We start from the raw sequence: 18,544 nt of genomic DNA on the forward strand, positions 1-18,544 counted from the left end.
AATGCAAGGGGAGGAGGGAAGGGGACGAACACTGGCCAATGGAGAAAAGCTTCTCCTAAGTTCCCAGTACAAATAAGTTTTTCTTTTCCTTTTAGGGGAAAAAGCAGCTTCAGAATGGTGGTGGGTGGTGATTTTCCCTGGGAACCTAACACTGGGAGAGAAAAAAATTAACTATCTCATGATAACATAAGGTGTTCCTGCTAGATCATGGCCCCTTCAGTCCAGTATCCTGCTCTCAGATGCCTGCAATCAGGATTCGAACACAAGACCAACTATCCTCTCTTGCAGTTTCCAGCAGCTGGGACTCAGAAGCACGTCTGCCCCCGACTGCAGAGGCAGAGAAGGGCCATCATGGCTAGGAGTCTTTTGACAGCCCTCTCCACAAATTAGACAAATCTTTTTAAACCATCCAAGTTGGCAGCTGTCCGTGCCTCCTGTGGCAGTGAGTTCCATAGGTTAACTATGCGTCGTGTAAATAATTTTTTTTTTTTTAACCTTTCCTGAATCTTCCCACATTCGGCTCCATTTGGCTCCATGAATTCTAGCGTAATGAGAGGGAGAGAAACCTTTCTCAGTCCACTTCCTCCAAGCCAGACTTAACTCTACAAACTTCTATTACGTCACCTCTTCCTCGCGATTTCTCTAAACTAAAAAGTTTCAGAAGTCTCCCAACTGAACCACCCCACTCCCGTCGCTGCCGCTTGACGAACTGTAGAGAACTTGGATATGTTGCATAGCTTGGTCCTGGGGAAAATAGGAACCCGCGTGCAAATTTCCCCTCATGCTCATTTCTGAAAATGTTTTTCCTAAAGCACGGGTAGGCAAACTAAGGCCCGGGGGCTGGATCCGGCCCAATCACCTTCTAAATCCGGCCTGCGGATGGTCCAGGAATCAGCGTGTTTTTACATGTAGAATGTGTCCTTTTATTTAAAATGCATCTCTGGGTTATTTGTGGGGCATAGGAATTTGTTCATTATTATTTTTCCAAATTATAGTCCGGCCCCCCACAAGGTCTGAGGGACAGTGGACCGGCCCCCTGCTGAAAAAGTTTGCTGACCCCTGGCCTAAAGATTCCTAGCATGTTTTTTCTAGTTCTGCTGCTGATTTATTGTGGTGCGGGGCTTGAAAGAGCAGCGCCCCCACTCCGTGAGTCTGTCTTGGACAGGCTTCTTCTTTTACCTGCTTTTCTGGGGAGAAGGTGGTGTTACCTGGCGGTGCCCAAGGGCGCCACAATCGTCCAAGAAAGAGCAACCAGGCAGGGCTCAGGCCTGCCCAATTTGGAGTTGCCTCGGATACCAGGTCAGAGCGCTTAAGGCTTAAGCTTCCCTGTCTGCACAGCAAAGTGATATGAGGACACTCAAATCACATTCTGCCTCCTCCTGCTGCTGCTGCTGTCAAACGGTGACCTTCAGGAATGAAATCCGAGGTCTGCGGCAGACTCCCTTTGCCCCTCCTTCAAAGCTTGCGGCTCAGAGATTCCGCTTCCCAGACCCAAGAATTTTTGCTAATTTTGCTAAAGATGTTTTAATCATCATCATCATCATCACCATCATCATCATTTTATTTATATCCCGCCCTCCCCAGCTGAACCTGGGCTCAGAGCGGCTAACAACAATAAAAGTAACACAGTTTACAGAAAATCACAAGCAATTAATTGAAATGCATTCTACAATTCACACTAAAATCAATTCAGAATCAAATTAATGGCAACCACTGGGCTAGAGTGCTATGAGGATTACAGAAGGAGGAGGTCAGACTGTGCCTTGGCCAAAGGCCTGGTGGAACAGCTCTGTCTTGCAGGCCCTGCGGAAAGATGTCAAGTCCCGCAGGGCCCTAGTCTCTTGTGACAGAGCGTTCCACCAGATCGGGGCCACGGCCAAAAAGGCCCTGGCTCTGGCTGAGGCCAGCCTAACCTCCCTGTGGCCCGGGACCTCCAAGATGTTTTTGTTTGAAGACCGTAAGGTCCTCTGTGGGACATACCGGGAGAGGCGGTCCCGTAGGTCCGAGGGTCCTAGGCCGTATAGGGCTTTAAAGGTTAAAACCAGCACCTTGAACCTGATCCTGTACTCCACTGGGAGCCAGTGCAGCTGGTATAGCACCGGGTGAATGTGATCTCGCAGCGAGGACCCTGTAAGGAGTCTCGCCGCGGCATTCTGCACCCGCTGGAGTTTTTGGGTCAGTCTCAAGGGCAGCCCCACGTAGAGTGAGTTTCATGTTTGTAATGAGAGCCTGTGCTGCGCAGCGCTCAAGAGTGTCAGGCTAGGACCAGGGTTCGAATTCCCAACTCGGCCACGAAGCTGGCTTGGATGGTTTTGGTCACTGTTTCTCGCCCTAAACTACCTCACAGGGTTGTTGTAGGGACTGAATGAGCAGGAGAAGGGGAGAACCACGTAGACCACCTCAAGCTCTTTGGAGAAAAAGGTGGGATATAAACACGATAATGAAATAATAGTAATAATGCAAAACAATGGCAACCATAATCTGGTGCACAAAGTCACAATTGTTGCATGTGGTCCTTAGAAGGTCACCCAGAAGGGAAGGCGGCCACTGGGCTTAGAAAAACACCCCCCTGGGCTAGTCTTTGGGCAAAGGGGCTCAACAGCTCTCTTTTATAGGCAGAAGATGAGTCCCTTTTCGCTCTCAGGTGCTTTCAAAAATCAGCAGCAAAATCAGTGAATGCTATTCTAGGCTGCATCAACAGAAGTCTAAGTGTCCAGATCAAGGGAAGGAATAGTCCCACTCTATTCTGCCTTGGTCAGACCACACCTGGGATACTGTGTCCAGCTCTGGGAACCACAATTTATGAAGGATGTTGACAAGCTGGAAGGTGTGAGGAGGAGGGCAGCAAAAATGATCAAGCGTCTGGAAACCAAGCCTTATGAGGAACAGTTGAGGGAGTTGGGGATGTTTTAGCCTGGGAGACTGAGAGGAGATATGCTAACCATCTTCAAATATCTCAAGGGCTGCCCCGTGGAATTTGGAGCAAGCCTGTTTTCTCCTGCTCTGGAGGGTAGGACCAGTGGGTTCAAAACACGATACGATAATCTTTATTGTCATTTTCCCATACAGAACAACAAAATTGAAAAATCTACATAAGACATTCAAAAACCAACAAGCCTGCTATCCCAGCTATCTCAACCTGGTTAGCCCCCTAAAAACTCTGACACCCCATTTTTAAATACAATATACTCCCATAGAGACTCCTTACACTGCGTCTAGAACCAAAATCGCATTTGGATAGAAGCTGTTTATCAGGCGGCTAGTCCTAGTCTTTATAACCCTGGATCTTCTTCCAGAAGGCAGGAGCTGAAAGAGATCATTTCCAGGGTGCGCACTGTCCTTCGCTATCTCTGCAGCTTTCTTGTGACACCTGGAAGCATAGATTTGATCCAAGGTGGGAAGAGGGCACCCAGTTATTCTCTCTGCAGTCTTTACAACCCTGGACAGCGTTGTTTTTTCCCTGACGTGCAGCTCCCAAACCACACACACAGACCATAAGTTAATACACACTCATCAATACAATGGTAAAATGCCATCAACAGGTCCTTTGAGAGATTATTTTTCCGGAGGATTCTCAGAAAATATAACCTCTGCTGTGCTCTCTTCATCAGGACGGGGAATTAGATTCCAACTTAACCTCAGGAAGAATGGAATCGCCTTCCTTGGAGGTTTTTAAGCAGAGGTTGGGCCTCCACCTGTCAGAGGGACAGGATTCTCGCCTTGCCAGGGGGGTTGGACTAGATGACCCCCCGGGGTCCTGTCCTACTCTCATGATTCCATGATCGCAGGAACTGACTCAGCGCCTTGCCCAGCCTCGCCTGACCCTCTCCCCTCTCTCTTTCTCCGCAGGGCTCGTCCAGATCCCCGTCAGCATGTACCAGACGGTGGTCACCAGCCTTGCTCAGGGCAACGGTCCGGTCCAGGTCGCCATGGCTCCCGTGGCCGCGAGGATAACAGACAGCACCGTCACCATGGACGGCCAGGCCGTGGAGGTGGTGACTCTGGAGCAGTGACGGGCGAGAGCGGCAGGATCATGGCACTGCAGCAGCTTCCTCCTCCCTTGTGCGAATAGTTTTTTTTCTACGCCTCTGCGGAGGTGCAATCAGGTGGCATTTGTGAGTCTCGCAGCTTTGGAAGCAAAAAAAAAGGTTTCGTTTAACAAACAGGAAAAAACAACAACAACACACAAACACACAGGGTGTATTTCGGAGCCGCGATTTTTACAGCTCCTCTCGGGCCTCGCGAAAGCAAGGAAGCCTGTTTGGGGCAGGCTGGGCCAAGCCTTCGTCTCCCATTGCATGGACCCTCCTTTCTCAAAGCCGGGGTGAGATGTGGTGGGAAAGGTTTATAGCCCTCTCTTTTCAGGGCTTGTTGGGGGGGGGAGGCGGGGTCCGCGGTGGGGCTCCCTGCAGGCTTTCCTGGCCCGGCAGGCCCCCACAAAGCCAGGCTCCTCCGCCTTCCTCGGGTCGAGAATTAGGTATCATTTTAACATGGACATATATTTTAAAAGAGAGAGATAGAGAAAGCAAGACTTGAGAAGACAAATTGGGGAAAGAGGCTTCCTCTTTTTTTCTCGCAAAGGCGTTGAAAGGGTAAGAAAAGTCCTGCGGGAGACAGCGAGGGCTGCAATCTGTTGACTCTGGATCCTGTCAGGATGGAGGGACTGTTCCTCCTCCGTTCCTTCCTTCCAAAGTTATTTGGTGACCTGTTGAAGGAGATTCTGTCCTCCCTTTTTAAGTCCATGCTCAAAGCCTTCCCTCCAAAGCCTCATTTCCCCACTGGTGAATTTCTGCGTGCGTTTTTGTTTTAGACTCTCCTCCCTTGGAATGACAAGTTCGGAAAGGCACGAGGGAGAGACCAGTAGAAAGGCCCTGTTGGGTGTTGCGAAGGGACACGGGTGGCATTTAAGCACGCTCTCATCGGCCACGTGGCTGAGATCCCGGCCTTCAGCTCCTGGTGGCAGTTCGGGTGGCGAGGGGCTTCAGATCGCACACTAGATCCCACCCACAATTCTCGCTTCGATTTCCTTCCCCCGACCCCTTCTCCTCCAAATTGCACCTGGCACCCTGGGGCAGCGGCCCATCCAAAGACCCCTTTCTCGTGGCAGCTGTCCGGAGCCCTTGGCGCCCCACCCCACGGCCCCAGCTGCGCACATCCCCTTCGTGGCGGCCAAGGCCTCCCTCCATGGCCCCAGGGCTGCAAACTCGACATCAGCTGCCATTCTGCGCCGTGCAGGGGCCCAGGGTTTGCACGTCTACGAAAGGCATGTGGCCAGCGAGGCTGGGCACCCGCAGTCCCTGTGCGGAGTTGGCAAAGGGAAAGGTGATAGCCCCCCACCCCAGAATGGGGGCTCAGGGAGGGCTGCCCCCCCCCTCATGTCTCCCCCAGGCATTTTTTGATAGCTGTTTTAGACAGGGCCAAGGCTTTCACTGGCCCCCAGCTAAGCAAATGGCTGCTGTTGCCTCACAGGTAGAATCACTCTCTTACTTTCCTATTTCAAGCACCCTTTCCGGCTGGGAATAGTACGCAGCAATTAGTTTCGTTCTTTGCATTCTTTTACACGTCCCATTCACCACACCTCTCCTTGTCTGTCCCAACCTTTCACGGCAGGGTTTTGCTTTTTCCAGATTCTTGTGTTTACTTGGCTTTTTTTAAAAACAGAAAATCTCAAATGTATAATCACCGTCCCCCACCACCAACACCCCGGACTTAAATCGAGGGGAGGGAATCCTTCCTGTAGAAACAAAAGCCCAGGTCTCTGACTTAATTTTTTTAAATTTTTTAAACATATTATTATTTTTTATCGTCGTCGTGAAGATGTCAGGTGTGACTTTACAGTCAGTGTTTCCTCTCTCTCTTTTTTTGGCAATGGAATAACGTTCCGATAGACTGAGACATTATTCCCCGAGACCCAAAGATAAACCATCCTCGTTCCCAGCCACCCGCAGTCCTGTAGCAGAGCATGGAAGTACCTGTTGTTCCCCCAAATTCTGTCTATTGCCTCATTCAATAAATTGTTACAGAAGTGTCTATAACTTCCCCTTGTCGAGTCTTCTCTCTCCACTCGGTGGCAAAAGGGCAGAACTTAATAATCGGGTTTGCGTCTCATGTAGAACCCAGTTCCTTTAAAAGCCTCAGCGGGTGTGTGCACAATTTTTAAAACAAGCCTCTAGTCCACATGGAGGACTAGAGAGGCAGGTGGAAACATGGAAGCTGCGTGGATCGCTCCTGCACAAACAACAGGTTCCTGCTCACTCCAGAGCGAACGACACCTAGGACTACGGAAACTCACACGATTGGGGCAAATGATGCCAGAATCCTGCTGTTTCTCTCTTAAAAGGTAAAGGAACCCCTGACCGTTAGGTCCAGTTGTGGCTGACTCTGGGGTTGCGGCGCTCATCTCACTTTACTGGCCAAAGGAGCTGGCGTACAGCTTCCAGGTCATGTGGCCAACATGACTAAGCCGCTTCTGCCGAACCAGAGCAGCGCACGGAAACACCGTTTACCTTCCCGCCGGAGCGGTACCTATTTATCTACTTGCACTTTGACGTGCTTTTGAACTGCTAGGTTGGCAGGAGCAGGGACCGAGCAACAGGAGCTCACCCCGTCGCGGGGATTCGAACCGCCGACCTTCTGATCGGCAAGCCCAAGGCTCTGTGGTTTAACCCACAGTGCCACCCGCGTCCCTGTTTCTCTCTTACCATTTGTTTGTTTCATAAAATTTATATTAAGAGTCCCATGCTGAGCCATCCCTCACATACCGCTTGATTGTATAAAACAGGGCTGTCCAACTTCCAAGAGACTGCGATCTACAAGCACCATAAAAAAAAATTTGGCAGTGATCTCCCCATTGGATTGACCAGAGTTGTTCAGCTTTTTTGGGAAAGCTTCATCAAAGTTATTGAGCTTTTTGTGGAGAGCCAAAGCGGTTTACAAGCAGAATAAAGAGATGAACTTTCAGTAAGAACTACTACTATATTTTAGCAAAGTACAAAATCAGCAACGAACAGGTCAAAACAAAAAGCAGCAGTCTACATGTCTGGGGAGAGTCGTCTAAACAAAAATGTTTTTTGCAGGCACCCAAAAGTACGACGATGGCGTCTGCTTAACGCCAATAGGCAGGTAGTTCCACAGTGTAAATTCTGCTGCACTTAAAAGGTGGATTTCTTACAAATGTCTTCCCTTGCGGTCTCCGCTTGTGCTGCCAGCGCACGCCCAAACCTGCCGTCCTTTGCCAATCTTCCCTTTCTTGCATGGCGCATCCTTAAAAAACAGGGCGGCGGGTGGCCTTAGGTGAGAAATATAAAGGGCCTAGCTCTGTCGTGGGGCACATCCTGGCCATGCACAAAGTTTCTGGTTTTAAACCAGGGATGGGGCGACTGCAGGGTTCGCTGGACTCCATCTCCCATCATCCCAGGCAATTTGTGTTGGGAATCAAGCCTTTATCAGGAGAAACTGGCCACTCTTCAGGCACCCGGCTTGATCTCCTGTTGACCTCCCTGTCTGCATTCCCCAGCAGGATCCAGGCAGAGGTCGCGATAGGCGATCCTTCTCAGAGTGAGAAGAACACCCCCCCTCTTTCCTGCCCCCCCCCCCCGGGCAGGGGAGAGAGATAGACAGAAACGTATTTACATTCCTTTATTTCTGTCTTTGCAGCGTTACAAAAATCATGACTGCTCTCTTCAAGCTTCAGCAGTCGAGAGACAAACTCCTCCTGTACTTCCTGTACAGCTCATATTACACTCTGAGCTCATTCCGGTGCTTCGCACTGTGAATAGACTGTCCCTCTGTTTCCCACGGAACAGTCCCAACATTCCCATTATGTTTTGCTTTCAAGCTACCAGCAGCTTGCGGCTGCATTGATTCAATATCGTAACATACTCCCCCATATGAATCAATGTGTGCTGCGAGCAAAGTGTGATCCAGAGAAGAAAACAAACAGTTGTTATACATATAACACTCCCCTGTTGTTTCAGTTCCACCCTTGGAACTACCCGCCACTGGTTTCCCCAGTGTACCTCTCTGGTTGTCTGACTTCCAAGGAATGAGTGCATCTGCATTTCCTTGGCTAGGGAATGTAGTGTTACGCTTAGCAACTCTCTGTTGTGTCTTTGTCTCTGACTTAGACACAGCTTCAACCTGTCTTGAGTTGTCAACAATAGTAACACATGCTACAGCTGAGTTAGCAAACTCTTTTGAATACCTCTTGGGTGGTACACCCTTTGTAACTCTCTCGGACCTGCATATAAGGTGCTGATCCTCTCTGCTCACTGGTTCAGTCTCAGGACTCTTTGGAGAACCAGTTCCGATAGTAAACAGTGGTTCATCCTTCACCTGTGAAGGTCTTTCCATTGTGTGAGATTTCCTCTCAATGACAGTGTCAACTGAGCTCTTTGAGCTATCACTGTCACTCTCAGTACCACTGTAATCAGTAAAATCATCATCATCATCTGAATTGTCCTCAGTGGGAAATGTGTGAACAATTACTCTCTCCTGTTCAGGAGCACTCTCTAGAAATTTTGTGAGAACCACCTGACCAGATTCAGACAAAATTACTCTGTAGAGACCCTTTTCATAACCCACAAAAATGCCTCTAGCATTCTTTACTCCACCTGGAGCTTCAGTCTTCACATGAGACCCAAAAACCTTAAAATGGGCAACAGAAGGTTTTCTGTGGAACAGCTTCTCAAAAGGAGAACATCCTAAACCTTTTGAAACTTTTCTCACCCAACTGTAACAAAAACACAATATCGATTCCGCCCAGTACTCATGTGGCAAATGTGAACTCAGCAATTGCGCCTTCATCCCATTTTGCAATTCTTTGTTCACTTGCACACAGATACTTCTGTTCCATGCTTCTGCAGAAACAGCAGTCTTGTGCCTTATCCCTTTCTTATCCAGGAAATCCTGAAAATCCTGTAAAAGAAAAACTGGCTTTTCATCTGTGAAAAGACAATCAATGTTAGCATCATGAACATCCTTAACCTTGTCACAAAACTCTTTAAACCTTTCTAAGGCTTCTTGTGGTTTCTGCAATATATATACCCACACATAATGAGAGAAATAATCCACACACACAAGATAATATCTTGCATTGCCTCTAGGTGGTGCTAGAGGACCAATCACATCAGCATGCACTCGCTGAAAAGCTTTGGTTACTTGCGTCGTCTTCTGGACGTTTTTCGACACACCTGCGAGAGAAATCATGTTAGAATCAGATGCATTACAATTTATGCAATCACTTTGATCAAAAGTCAACAAATACAGTCCATCTTTCTCTCTGGCAGAAAGATACAGCTCTCCATCTTTGAAGATTTTGCAGCTTTCTCTATCATAGGACAAAGTCAGTCCTTTCTGATCTGCAAAACACTCAGCAGATTGAACTTTAAATCAGGAACCAAATACACATTGTTAATAGTCAAGTTCAGACTCTCAAGATACACAGTTCCAAACCCGGTCGCTTCCAGCTCCTGACCGTTGGCTTGTTTCACTGTGAAGCTTTGCTTCTTAAACGTTGAAAACAGATCTCGCCGTGACGTCATGTGTTGCGTCGCTCCAGTGTCCAAAATAAAAGCGTTTTCCACTTCTGGTGTGGCTTTTAGTGACATCAAAGCCATAGCTGGTTCCACTTGGGACTTGGTACAACTTTTGCCTGACACCTCAGGCTTTGCAGAGCTCCCCTTAGCTCCTTTCTGTTGACGTGGCTTCTTACAGTTCCGCTGAAGATGCCCAGTCTGTCCACAATTGTAACAATGGACAACGTTCAAAGCAACAGCCTGTTCTTCGCTAGCAATAGCAGTGGGGGTGTCAGAACTCCGAGCTTCTCTCCCCCTGTCTTTGACATCGATTGCAGCAAGTCTGTCTTTCTCATTGAGAATCACGGCACAAATTCTCTCCGTCGAAAGATTTGCGGCAGGTAGAGAACCAAGCTGACTTGCAACTGTTTTATAAGTCCGATTAAGGCTGTTAATAATCATGAAGCAGAATATCTCTTCCTGTAGAGGGAAATTGCGTTCCGCCATCTGCTGGCATAAGAATTTCATCTCTGTCAGATGCGCTTGTACATCTCCATCAGGCGCTAGCCTCAGATTGGTCAGTTTTTCAAAATGCAGCAACGCTGAAGAACCAGCATCTCTTTGATGTATTCTACGCAGCGTTTGCCAAATCTCACGCGTGTATTCCAAATCCTGAATATGCATGAGTTGATCATCTGAGATACACAGAATTATGGCCGTCCTGGCTCTCACATTCTGTGAATTCCAACCTGGCGTTGGTGCTGCAGGGATGGGGTTATCAATCACCCCCAAAATCCTCTGATTCTGAAGCAGGGCTTTCATCTTTATAGACCATGAGGAATAATTGTCATTAGTCAGTGGAGGTGGGTAAGGTAAGCCTCCCCCCCTCCTGGCATCCATTTTGAATCCAAGCCTCAGCTCTCACTCTCGAGCCTGTAAAATTCCAAGAGTCTATTGGCTATTTACTGCCTCACTTGGCAGCTAAACACAGGCGGTTTTGAAAGTCCCTCCAAGAGCAGTGAGATAATAGACAAAACAAACGCTGTTTACCAGCCTCTCACGGTCCCAGCCCCTCTTCCGTTGTTGGCTAGTAACTTTCCACTTTACTGACGTTTCGTTGCTTAGCAACTGGACATTCCAGGCTTATCAAGACTCAGGAATGCGAAATATGTGGCTCTCTTTCAGTGCTGGTTTCATCCAAAAGCAGACACTCAGTGAACCGAAGAATGCTTCAATTCGCGTTCACTCTCACAGCCATAAAATCACTATACCTTGAGGGAATCCGTTGCTCAGCAAAAACACCTCCTCCTCCAGTGCTCAGCTGTCCTTGTAGCTTCCATCCGCCCGCTACCACATTCTTTCTTTATCTCCTTGCAGAGGATGAAGTACGATCCATCAACCTCTCTTGTTGCTTTCATGGATCAAAACCATCGGCTCCATGCTACCAGATGTTGGGAATCAAGCCTTTATCAGGAGAAACTGACCACTCTCCAGGCACCCGGCTTGATCTCCTGTTGACCTCCCTGTCTGCATTCCCCAGCAGGATCCAGGCAGAGGTCGCGATAGGCGATCCTTCTCAGAGTGAGAAGAACACACCCCCTCTTTCCTGCCCCCCCCCCCGGGCAGGGGAGAGAGATAGACAGAAACGTATTTACATTCCTTTATTTCTGTCTTTGCAGCGTTACAAAAATCATGACTGCTTTCTTCAAGCTTCAGCAGTCGAGAGACAAACTCCTCCTGTACTTCCTGTACAGCTCATATTACACTCTGAGCTAATTCCAGTGCCCTCTGCACTGTGAATTGACTGTCCCTCTGTTTCCCACGGAACAGTCCCAACATTCCCATTATGTTTTGCTTTCAAGCTACCAGCAGCTCGCGGCTGCATTCATTCAATATCGTAACAATTTGGGCCAGGCTGGCTGGACCCGGGGTGCAGAGAAATAAGTTCCATGTCTGTTCCTCATTTCATGGGAGATTTGAGCCTGTGAGAAACCCGCAAGGAGGACTCGGGCATAAGAGTCCCCTCTCCCCTCTTGTGGGTTCCAGAAATTAGCAATCAGAATTACTACTATAATATATAATATATAATATATAATAATAATAATTTATTATTTCTACCCCGCCCATATGGCTGGGATTCCCCAGCCACTCTTGGCAGCTTCCAAAAAAGATTAAAAATACATTAAAATGTCACACATTAAAAACTTCCCTGAACAGGGCTGCCTTCAGATGTCTTCTAAATATCAGGTAGTTGTTTATCTCTTTGACATCTGACGGGAGGGTGTTCCACAGGGCGGGTGCCACCACCGAGAAGGCCCTCTGCCTGGTTCCCTGTAACTTGGCTTCTTGCAGGGAGGGAACCGCCAGAAGGCCCTTGGAGCTGGACCTCAGCGTCCGGGCTGAACAGTGGGGGTGGAGATGCTCCTTCAGGTACACTACTATTCTTATTTGTTAAATTTGTATACCACCCCTCATCTGAAGATCTCGGGGGTGGTCCACAACATAAAATCACAGTATAAAAATCACTAAATGCAGGGTAAAAAATTAAGAACGACAAACTAGTAATTCCTCCTCCCACAACACATTTAAAAGGGTAAAAGGTAAAGGTAAAGGTACCCCTGCCCGTACGGGCCAGTCGTGTCCGACTCTAGGGTTGTGCGCCCATCTCACTTAAGAGGCCGGGGGCCAGCGCTGTCCGGAGACACTTCCGGGTCACGTGGCCAGTGTGACGAAGCTGCTCTGGCGAGCCGGCACCAGCGCAGCACACGGAAACGCTGCTTACCTTCCTGCTATAAAGCGGTACCTATTTATCTACTTGCACTTAAGGGTGCTTTCGAACTGCTAGGTGGGCAGGAGCTGGGACTGAACGACGGGAGCGCACCCCGCCGCGGGGATTCGAACTGCCGACCATGCAATCGGCAAGTCCTAGGCACTGAGGTTTTACCCACAGCGCCACCCGCGTCCCCTATTTAAAAGGGTATTGGATGCCAATCAGCCAAAGGCCTGGTCGAAGAGGAATGTTTTTTTGCCTGGCACCGAAAGGTGTATAATGAAGGAGCAGGCAAACTTCCCTGGGGAGAGCGTCTCGCAAACGGGGAGCCACTGCAGAAAAGGCCCCGTTCTCATTTTGCCACCCTCCGGACCTCTCACGGAGGAGGCACGTGAAGAAAGGCCTCATATGATTATCTCAGGGTCCAGATCGATTCGAATTACAAGAGGCGGTCCTTGAGGTATTGCGCCCCTGAGCCGTTGAAAGCTTTATGGCTCAAAACCAGCCCTTTGAATCGGACCCAGAACCTGACCACCAAATTCTGCAGCAGCTGAAGTTGCCAAACCGTCGTCAAAAGCATTGCTGCCTCCAGCTGTGAAAGGATAGCAGGGCCATTGTGGCTAATAGCCGCTGATAGGCCTCCATGAATTTGTCCAATCCTCTTTAAAACCCATTTAGCTTGGTGGCCTCCTGTGGGGGGGGGGGAGTTCCACAGGTTAACTGCACACCGCACAAAGAAGGACTTTATCTGTCCTGAATCTTGCAACATTCAGCTTCGCTGCATGGCTTCGAGAGATGGAGAAAAACTCTGCTGCTGTTCCTTCCCCTCTGCAACTTCTTTAATAATTATTATTTTTATTTTTATTTTTATTTATACCTCGCCCCCCCCCCCCGGCCAGAGCGAGGCTCAGGGCGGCTAACAACAGTAAAATTACAGTAAAAACAATGGGGGGGGGACCAATTTAAAATACAGGTTAAAATGCAATTTAAAATGCAGCCTCATTTTAAAATACCTGATAAATCAAGACCGTAAGGGGAGGGAAACATAAGGGTCAGACTGAGTCCAAACCAAAGGCCAGGCGGAACAGCTCTGTCTTGCAGGCCCTGCAGAAAGATGTCAAGTCCCGCAGGGCCCTAGTCTCTTGGGACAGAGCGTTCCACCAAGTTGGGGCCAGTACCAAAAAGGCCCTGGCGCTAGTTGAGACCAATCTAACCACCTTGCGACTTGGGACCTCCAAAGTGTTGTCATTTGTGGACCTTAAGGTCCTCCGCGGGGCATTACCAGGAGAGGCGGTCCCGTAGGCCTAGGGCTTTAAAGGTCAAAACCAGCACCTTAAACCTGACTCTGTACTCCACCGGGAGCCAATGCAGTTGGTAAAGCACTGGATGAATTTGATCTCGCGGCACGGACCCCGTAAGGAGTCTCACCGCAGCATTCTGCACCCGCTGGAGTTTCTGGGTCAGTCTCAAGGGCAGCCCCACGTAGAGCAAGTTGCGATAATTGAGCCTGGAGGTGACCGTCGCATGGGTCACTGTGGCCAGATCAGGGCGAGAAAGGTAAGGCACCTTTGTCTCTTTCTCCTTCCTTCCCTCCCTCCTTCCCTTATTTCTTGCCGCATGTGAAATACTGATGGAGGTTAGGGCAGGAGTGGAGCGGGGTTAGAGAGGATTACATAGACTGTGGCAGCTGTGAGCAGGACTCCCAACAGGAGGACCGTGACCTCCTAATTAACAAATGATTAGGGAAGATTAAAGGACCAACTGCAAGGGCTCCTCTAAGCGGAAAGGGCTGGCAGGGTTTGAGAGCAGGTGCGCCAAAGGAGGCCGCTACCTGTTTTGAGCGCAACAGCTTGGCCTACGAGCCCCATAAGGGCATCCCTGGATAATAGAGAGTTTGCTTGGGTCCATAAAGACTAACAAAAAGTCAGGGCAGGGCTATAACTCGGGGGTTGAGCTCATTCTTTGCATGCAAATGGGCCACAGTGGCTAAAATACCCCCTGTTTGAAACCCATCGCCATCAATAGCCCTCTCCTTCTCCATTAATCTGTCTCAACCTTGTTAAAGCCATCTAGGGTATAATAATAATAATAATAATAATAATAATAATAATAATAATAATAATTTTTATTTATTTCTATTCCGCCCTCCCTGGCCAAAGCTAGGCTCAGGACGACTAACACTAGTAAAATTACAGTAAAAAGCTAATGCCAATTTAAAATATAGGTTAAAATGCAATTTAAAATGCAGCCTACCAGCTCCACCTGGTACGCAGGATGAGACCCTATCTGCCTGCAGACTGTCTCGCCAGAGTGGTGCATACTCTGGTTATCTCCCGCTTGGACTACTGCAATGCGCTCTACGTGGGGCTACCTTTGAAGGTGACCCGGAAACTGCAATTAATCCAGAATGTGGCAGCTAGACTGGTGACTGGGAGCAGCTGCTGAGACCATATAACACCAGTCCTGAGAGATCTGCATTGGCTCCCAGTACGTTTCCAAGTACAGTTCAAAGTGTTGGTGCTGACCTTGAAAGCCTCGGTCCTGTATACCTGAAGGAGCGTCTCCATCCCCATTGTTCTGCCCGGACACTGAGGTCCAGCTCCAAGGGCCTTCTGGCGGTTCCCTCCCTGCGAGAAGCCAAGTTGCAGGGAACCAGGCACAGGGCCTTCTCGGTGGTGGCACCCGCCCTGTGGAACTCCCTCCCACCAGATGTCAAAGAGATAAACAACTACCTGGCATTCAGAAGACATCTGAAGGCAGCCCTGTTCAAGTTTTTAATGTGTGATGTCTTAGTGTATTTTTTGTCTTTGTTGGAAGCCGCCCAGAGTAGCTGGGGAAACCCAGCCAGATGAATGGGGTACAAATAATAAATTATTATTATTATTATTATTATTATTATTATTATTATTATTATTTAAAAGCAGCCCATAGATCAAAACCATAAGGGGTGGGGGTGGGGGGAAACATAAGGGTCAGACCGAGTCCAAACCAAAGGCCAGGCGGAACAGCTCTGTCTTGCAGGCCCTGCGGAAAGGTGTCAAGTCCCGCAGGGCCCTAGTCTCTTGGGACAGAGCGTTCCACCAAGTCGGGGCCAGTGCTGAAAAGGCCCTGGCCCTGGTTGAGACCAATGTGTGCTGAGCGAAGGAATGCCTTCTGCATCTCCTGAATCTTCCGAGGTTCAGCATGGTAATCAATGGGGCAACGGCTCTGGCTGCTGGGGGTATAAGAGAGAAATAGAAAAGGGGCCTGTCTCACACTGGATGAGACCCAGAGGCTTGACTTCCTCTCTGTCCTGAATCCGAAGCTGTGGTTTTGGGAACCTCCCTAGAAACCTAACTGTCAGGGGCAAGAGCTTTTGCGAGTATCAAATGTTGCAAGCCCTTCCAACTTAAGCTCAGCATGTATATGTTTGTGTGTAAATAAAACCCTGTATCACTGCTGTCATCTCCAGGGGCCTTTGTTCTCCGGAAACCAGACCTAACGGTAGGTGCAGAAATAATAATAATAATAATAATAATAATAATAATAATAATAATAATAAATTTTATTGATACTCTGCCCTCCCCAGACCGGGCTCAGGGCGGCTAACACCAGGTATAAAAACAATTGATTAAAATACAACTTAAAAACAAGATTAAAATACAATATTATAATGCATCCTCATTTAAGCAGAAACGCAAATCAAAAACTTTTTGGGGATGGAACCGTCAAATCTTCACCAAGGCCAACTATCCAGACTGGTCCTACGTGGGTCAGAAAAAAGCCAGGGAAGTCCCCAAATAGGAGTTCCATCACAGAAGGAGAAAGGAAAGAGGGGAAATCTCCCGCTGCTCAGAGATCGCGGTGCATGGAACAATATTCTGGCATAAGCTTTTGTTTGCTGAAGTCCAGTTCATCAAGTTTCCACGGCTGGATCCCTTTGAAGGCATTGTGTTCATCTTTGCAGATCTAAGACCGCTTTTAACTAAACCGGGTCACACATCCAGCGAGGATTTTTGGGCAAATTGGGTCGGTGCGATAATGAGTGCAGGCAAACAACAACAAAAAAAGAATTTGGCTCAACTAACCAGGAGGGTATGACAGACACAGACTAGAGTTAACCTAAAAACTTTGGCTTCTTATCAAATTATAAGGAACTACTAAGGTGGAGAGATCATTCATGATCACTCAGTGGAAAGAGTTGGGAATGGCAGCCTTAGAAAGGGGTAGACAGTTCTGGCACCTGATTTCAGATACAGGTTTTAATCCTACGTTAGATGCTTTTATCTCTGCTAATACTTGGCGTGTTTACTTCAGCAAAATCTTTGAAAGTGATGGTGACAGTGGGCCAACTATGATTCAGGACCTGCTAACGTTGACACCATAATAGCCCCGTTTCAGAACAAGAAGTAAGCAATCTTATAGGTGCCTTAATGACTGATAAAGCTCCTGGAGAAGACAGGATCCCTACAGAGGTCTTTAGGAATAATTATGAGTGGTGATGTCTCCCCTCCTAGCAAAATTAATTTCTTATATAAACTGTACTGGCACTTTCCTGAAGGGCTGGAAGCAGAGTATTATCATCCCAATTCACAAAGAAGGTGACAAACACAACCCCCAGAACTATCAGCCTATTAGTTTATTGGCTATGGGGCCACCACCGATAAGGCCTTCTCCCAGGCCATCATAATCCTCAGCCCCTGAGGGTGGAAGATCTACCAAGGGGGTCCCCTCTGCAAATCTCAGCACCTGAGAGGGTCTGCATGGAAGAAAGAGGTGGCCTTTCAGATACATAGGTAAAGGGACCCCTGACCATTAGGTCCAGTTGTGGCCGACTCTGGGGTTGTGGTGCTCATCTCGCTTTACTGGCCGAGGGAGCCGGCGTACAGCTTCCGGGTCATGTGGCCAGCATGACTAAGCCGCTTCTGGCAAACCAGAGCAGCGCACGGAAACACCGTTTACCTTCCCGCCGGAGTGGTACCTATTTATCTACTTGCACCTTGGCGTGCTTTCAAACTGCTAGGTTGGCAGGAGCTGGGACCAAGCAACGGGAGCTCACCCCATCGCGGGGATTCGAACCGCCAACCTTCTGATCGGCAAGTCCTAGGCTCTGTGGTTTAACCCACAGTGCCACCCGCATCCCTTAAGCAATCTTATAGGTGCCTTAATGACTGATAAAGCTCCTGGAGAAGACATGAACCCTTCAGAGGTCTTTAGGAATAATTCTGAGTGGTGGTCTCTCCCCTCCTAGCAAAATTAATTTCTTATAACAACTATACTGGCACTTTCCCCAAGGGTTGGAACCAGAGTATTATCATCCCAATTAACAAGGAAGGTGGCAAACACAACCCCCAGAACTATCAGCCTATTAGTTTATTGGCTATGGGGCCACCACCAAGAAGGCCCTTTCCCAGGCCATCATAATCCTCAGCCCCTGAGGGTGGAAGATCTACCAAGGGGGTCTGCCAATCTCAGCACCTGAGAGGGTCTGCATGGAAGAAGGAGGTGGCCTTTCAGATACATAGCTGTCAACTCTTCCCTTTTCTTGCGAGGAACCCTATTCGGAATAAGGAAATTTCCCTTAAAAAACGGGAAACGTTGACAGCAATGTTCCGATATCTGGGGCCCGAGTCATTTCGGGGTTCAATGTCACACCGTTCTGAACCCTTTCCCCAGTTTCTCAACTTAAAAATGAAGAAACTCTCTTAAGTCCTTCATAACCATAAGTATTTAGGGCGGCTTTGTCGGTGTGGCTCAGCGAGAGCAGAGACCCAAGGCGTCGCCGATTCAAAACTCTCCACAGCCCTTCCAGCCTCGGGTTCACCTCTTCCAACCTGCTGAAATAGGGAGATGAGACTCCAGAAGGCGCTTTCAAAGTCCTTTATTGTCTTTATTGGTTTTGCCCTCACAACAACCTTGTGAGGTAGGCCACTTTTATCGTTCCCTCAAGAGGGGATCAAGAGTCCTGAACTTGTGGAGGTCACTTGTGGGTTGGGGGAAGGCTGGGTCAAGTCTGAATCAGGGGCCTAATCCGGCCCCATGGCAGTATATATCCTGGGGTAAAATCCTAAAAATTCTTTAAAAAGCTCAACAACTTTGGTTGGCCCTCACACATGTTCACTTCATCAAATCTGGCCCTCTTTGAAAAAAGTTTGTTGTGTCCTAAAAGCAGAGACATCACCTTGCCAACAAAGGTCCGTATAGTTAAAGCTCTGGTTTTCCCAGTAGTGATGTATGGAAGTGAGAGCTGGACCATAAAGAAGGCTGATCGCCAAAGAAT

At 48.4% G+C, this 18,544-nt stretch overlaps 1 protein-coding gene across 4 annotated transcripts in view; it reads left to right on the plus strand.

Annotated features, from left to right (window-relative positions):
* The window catches only part of NRF1 (nuclear respiratory factor 1), a 73,855-nt gene extending 67,820 nt beyond the window's left edge, over positions 1 to 6,035 (plus strand). For all 4 annotated transcript variants that reach the window (XM_081023051.1, XM_081023050.1, XM_081023052.1 and 1 more), the window contains one exon: positions 3,850 to 6,035. In XM_081023051.1, coding sequence (XP_080879177.1) covers positions 3,850 to 4,013 — 164 coding nt within the window. In that variant the 3' untranslated portion in view covers positions 4,014 to 6,035. The remainder of the gene's footprint in view (positions 1 to 3,849) is intronic.
* Positions 6,036 to 18,544: the final 12,509 nt, after the last annotated feature.

Source organism: Podarcis pityusensis (genome assembly GCF_964106645.2).
Source record: "Podarcis pityusensis genome assembly, chromosome: 10".
NCBI lineage: Eukaryota > Metazoa > Chordata > Lepidosauria > Squamata > Lacertidae > Podarcis > Podarcis pityusensis.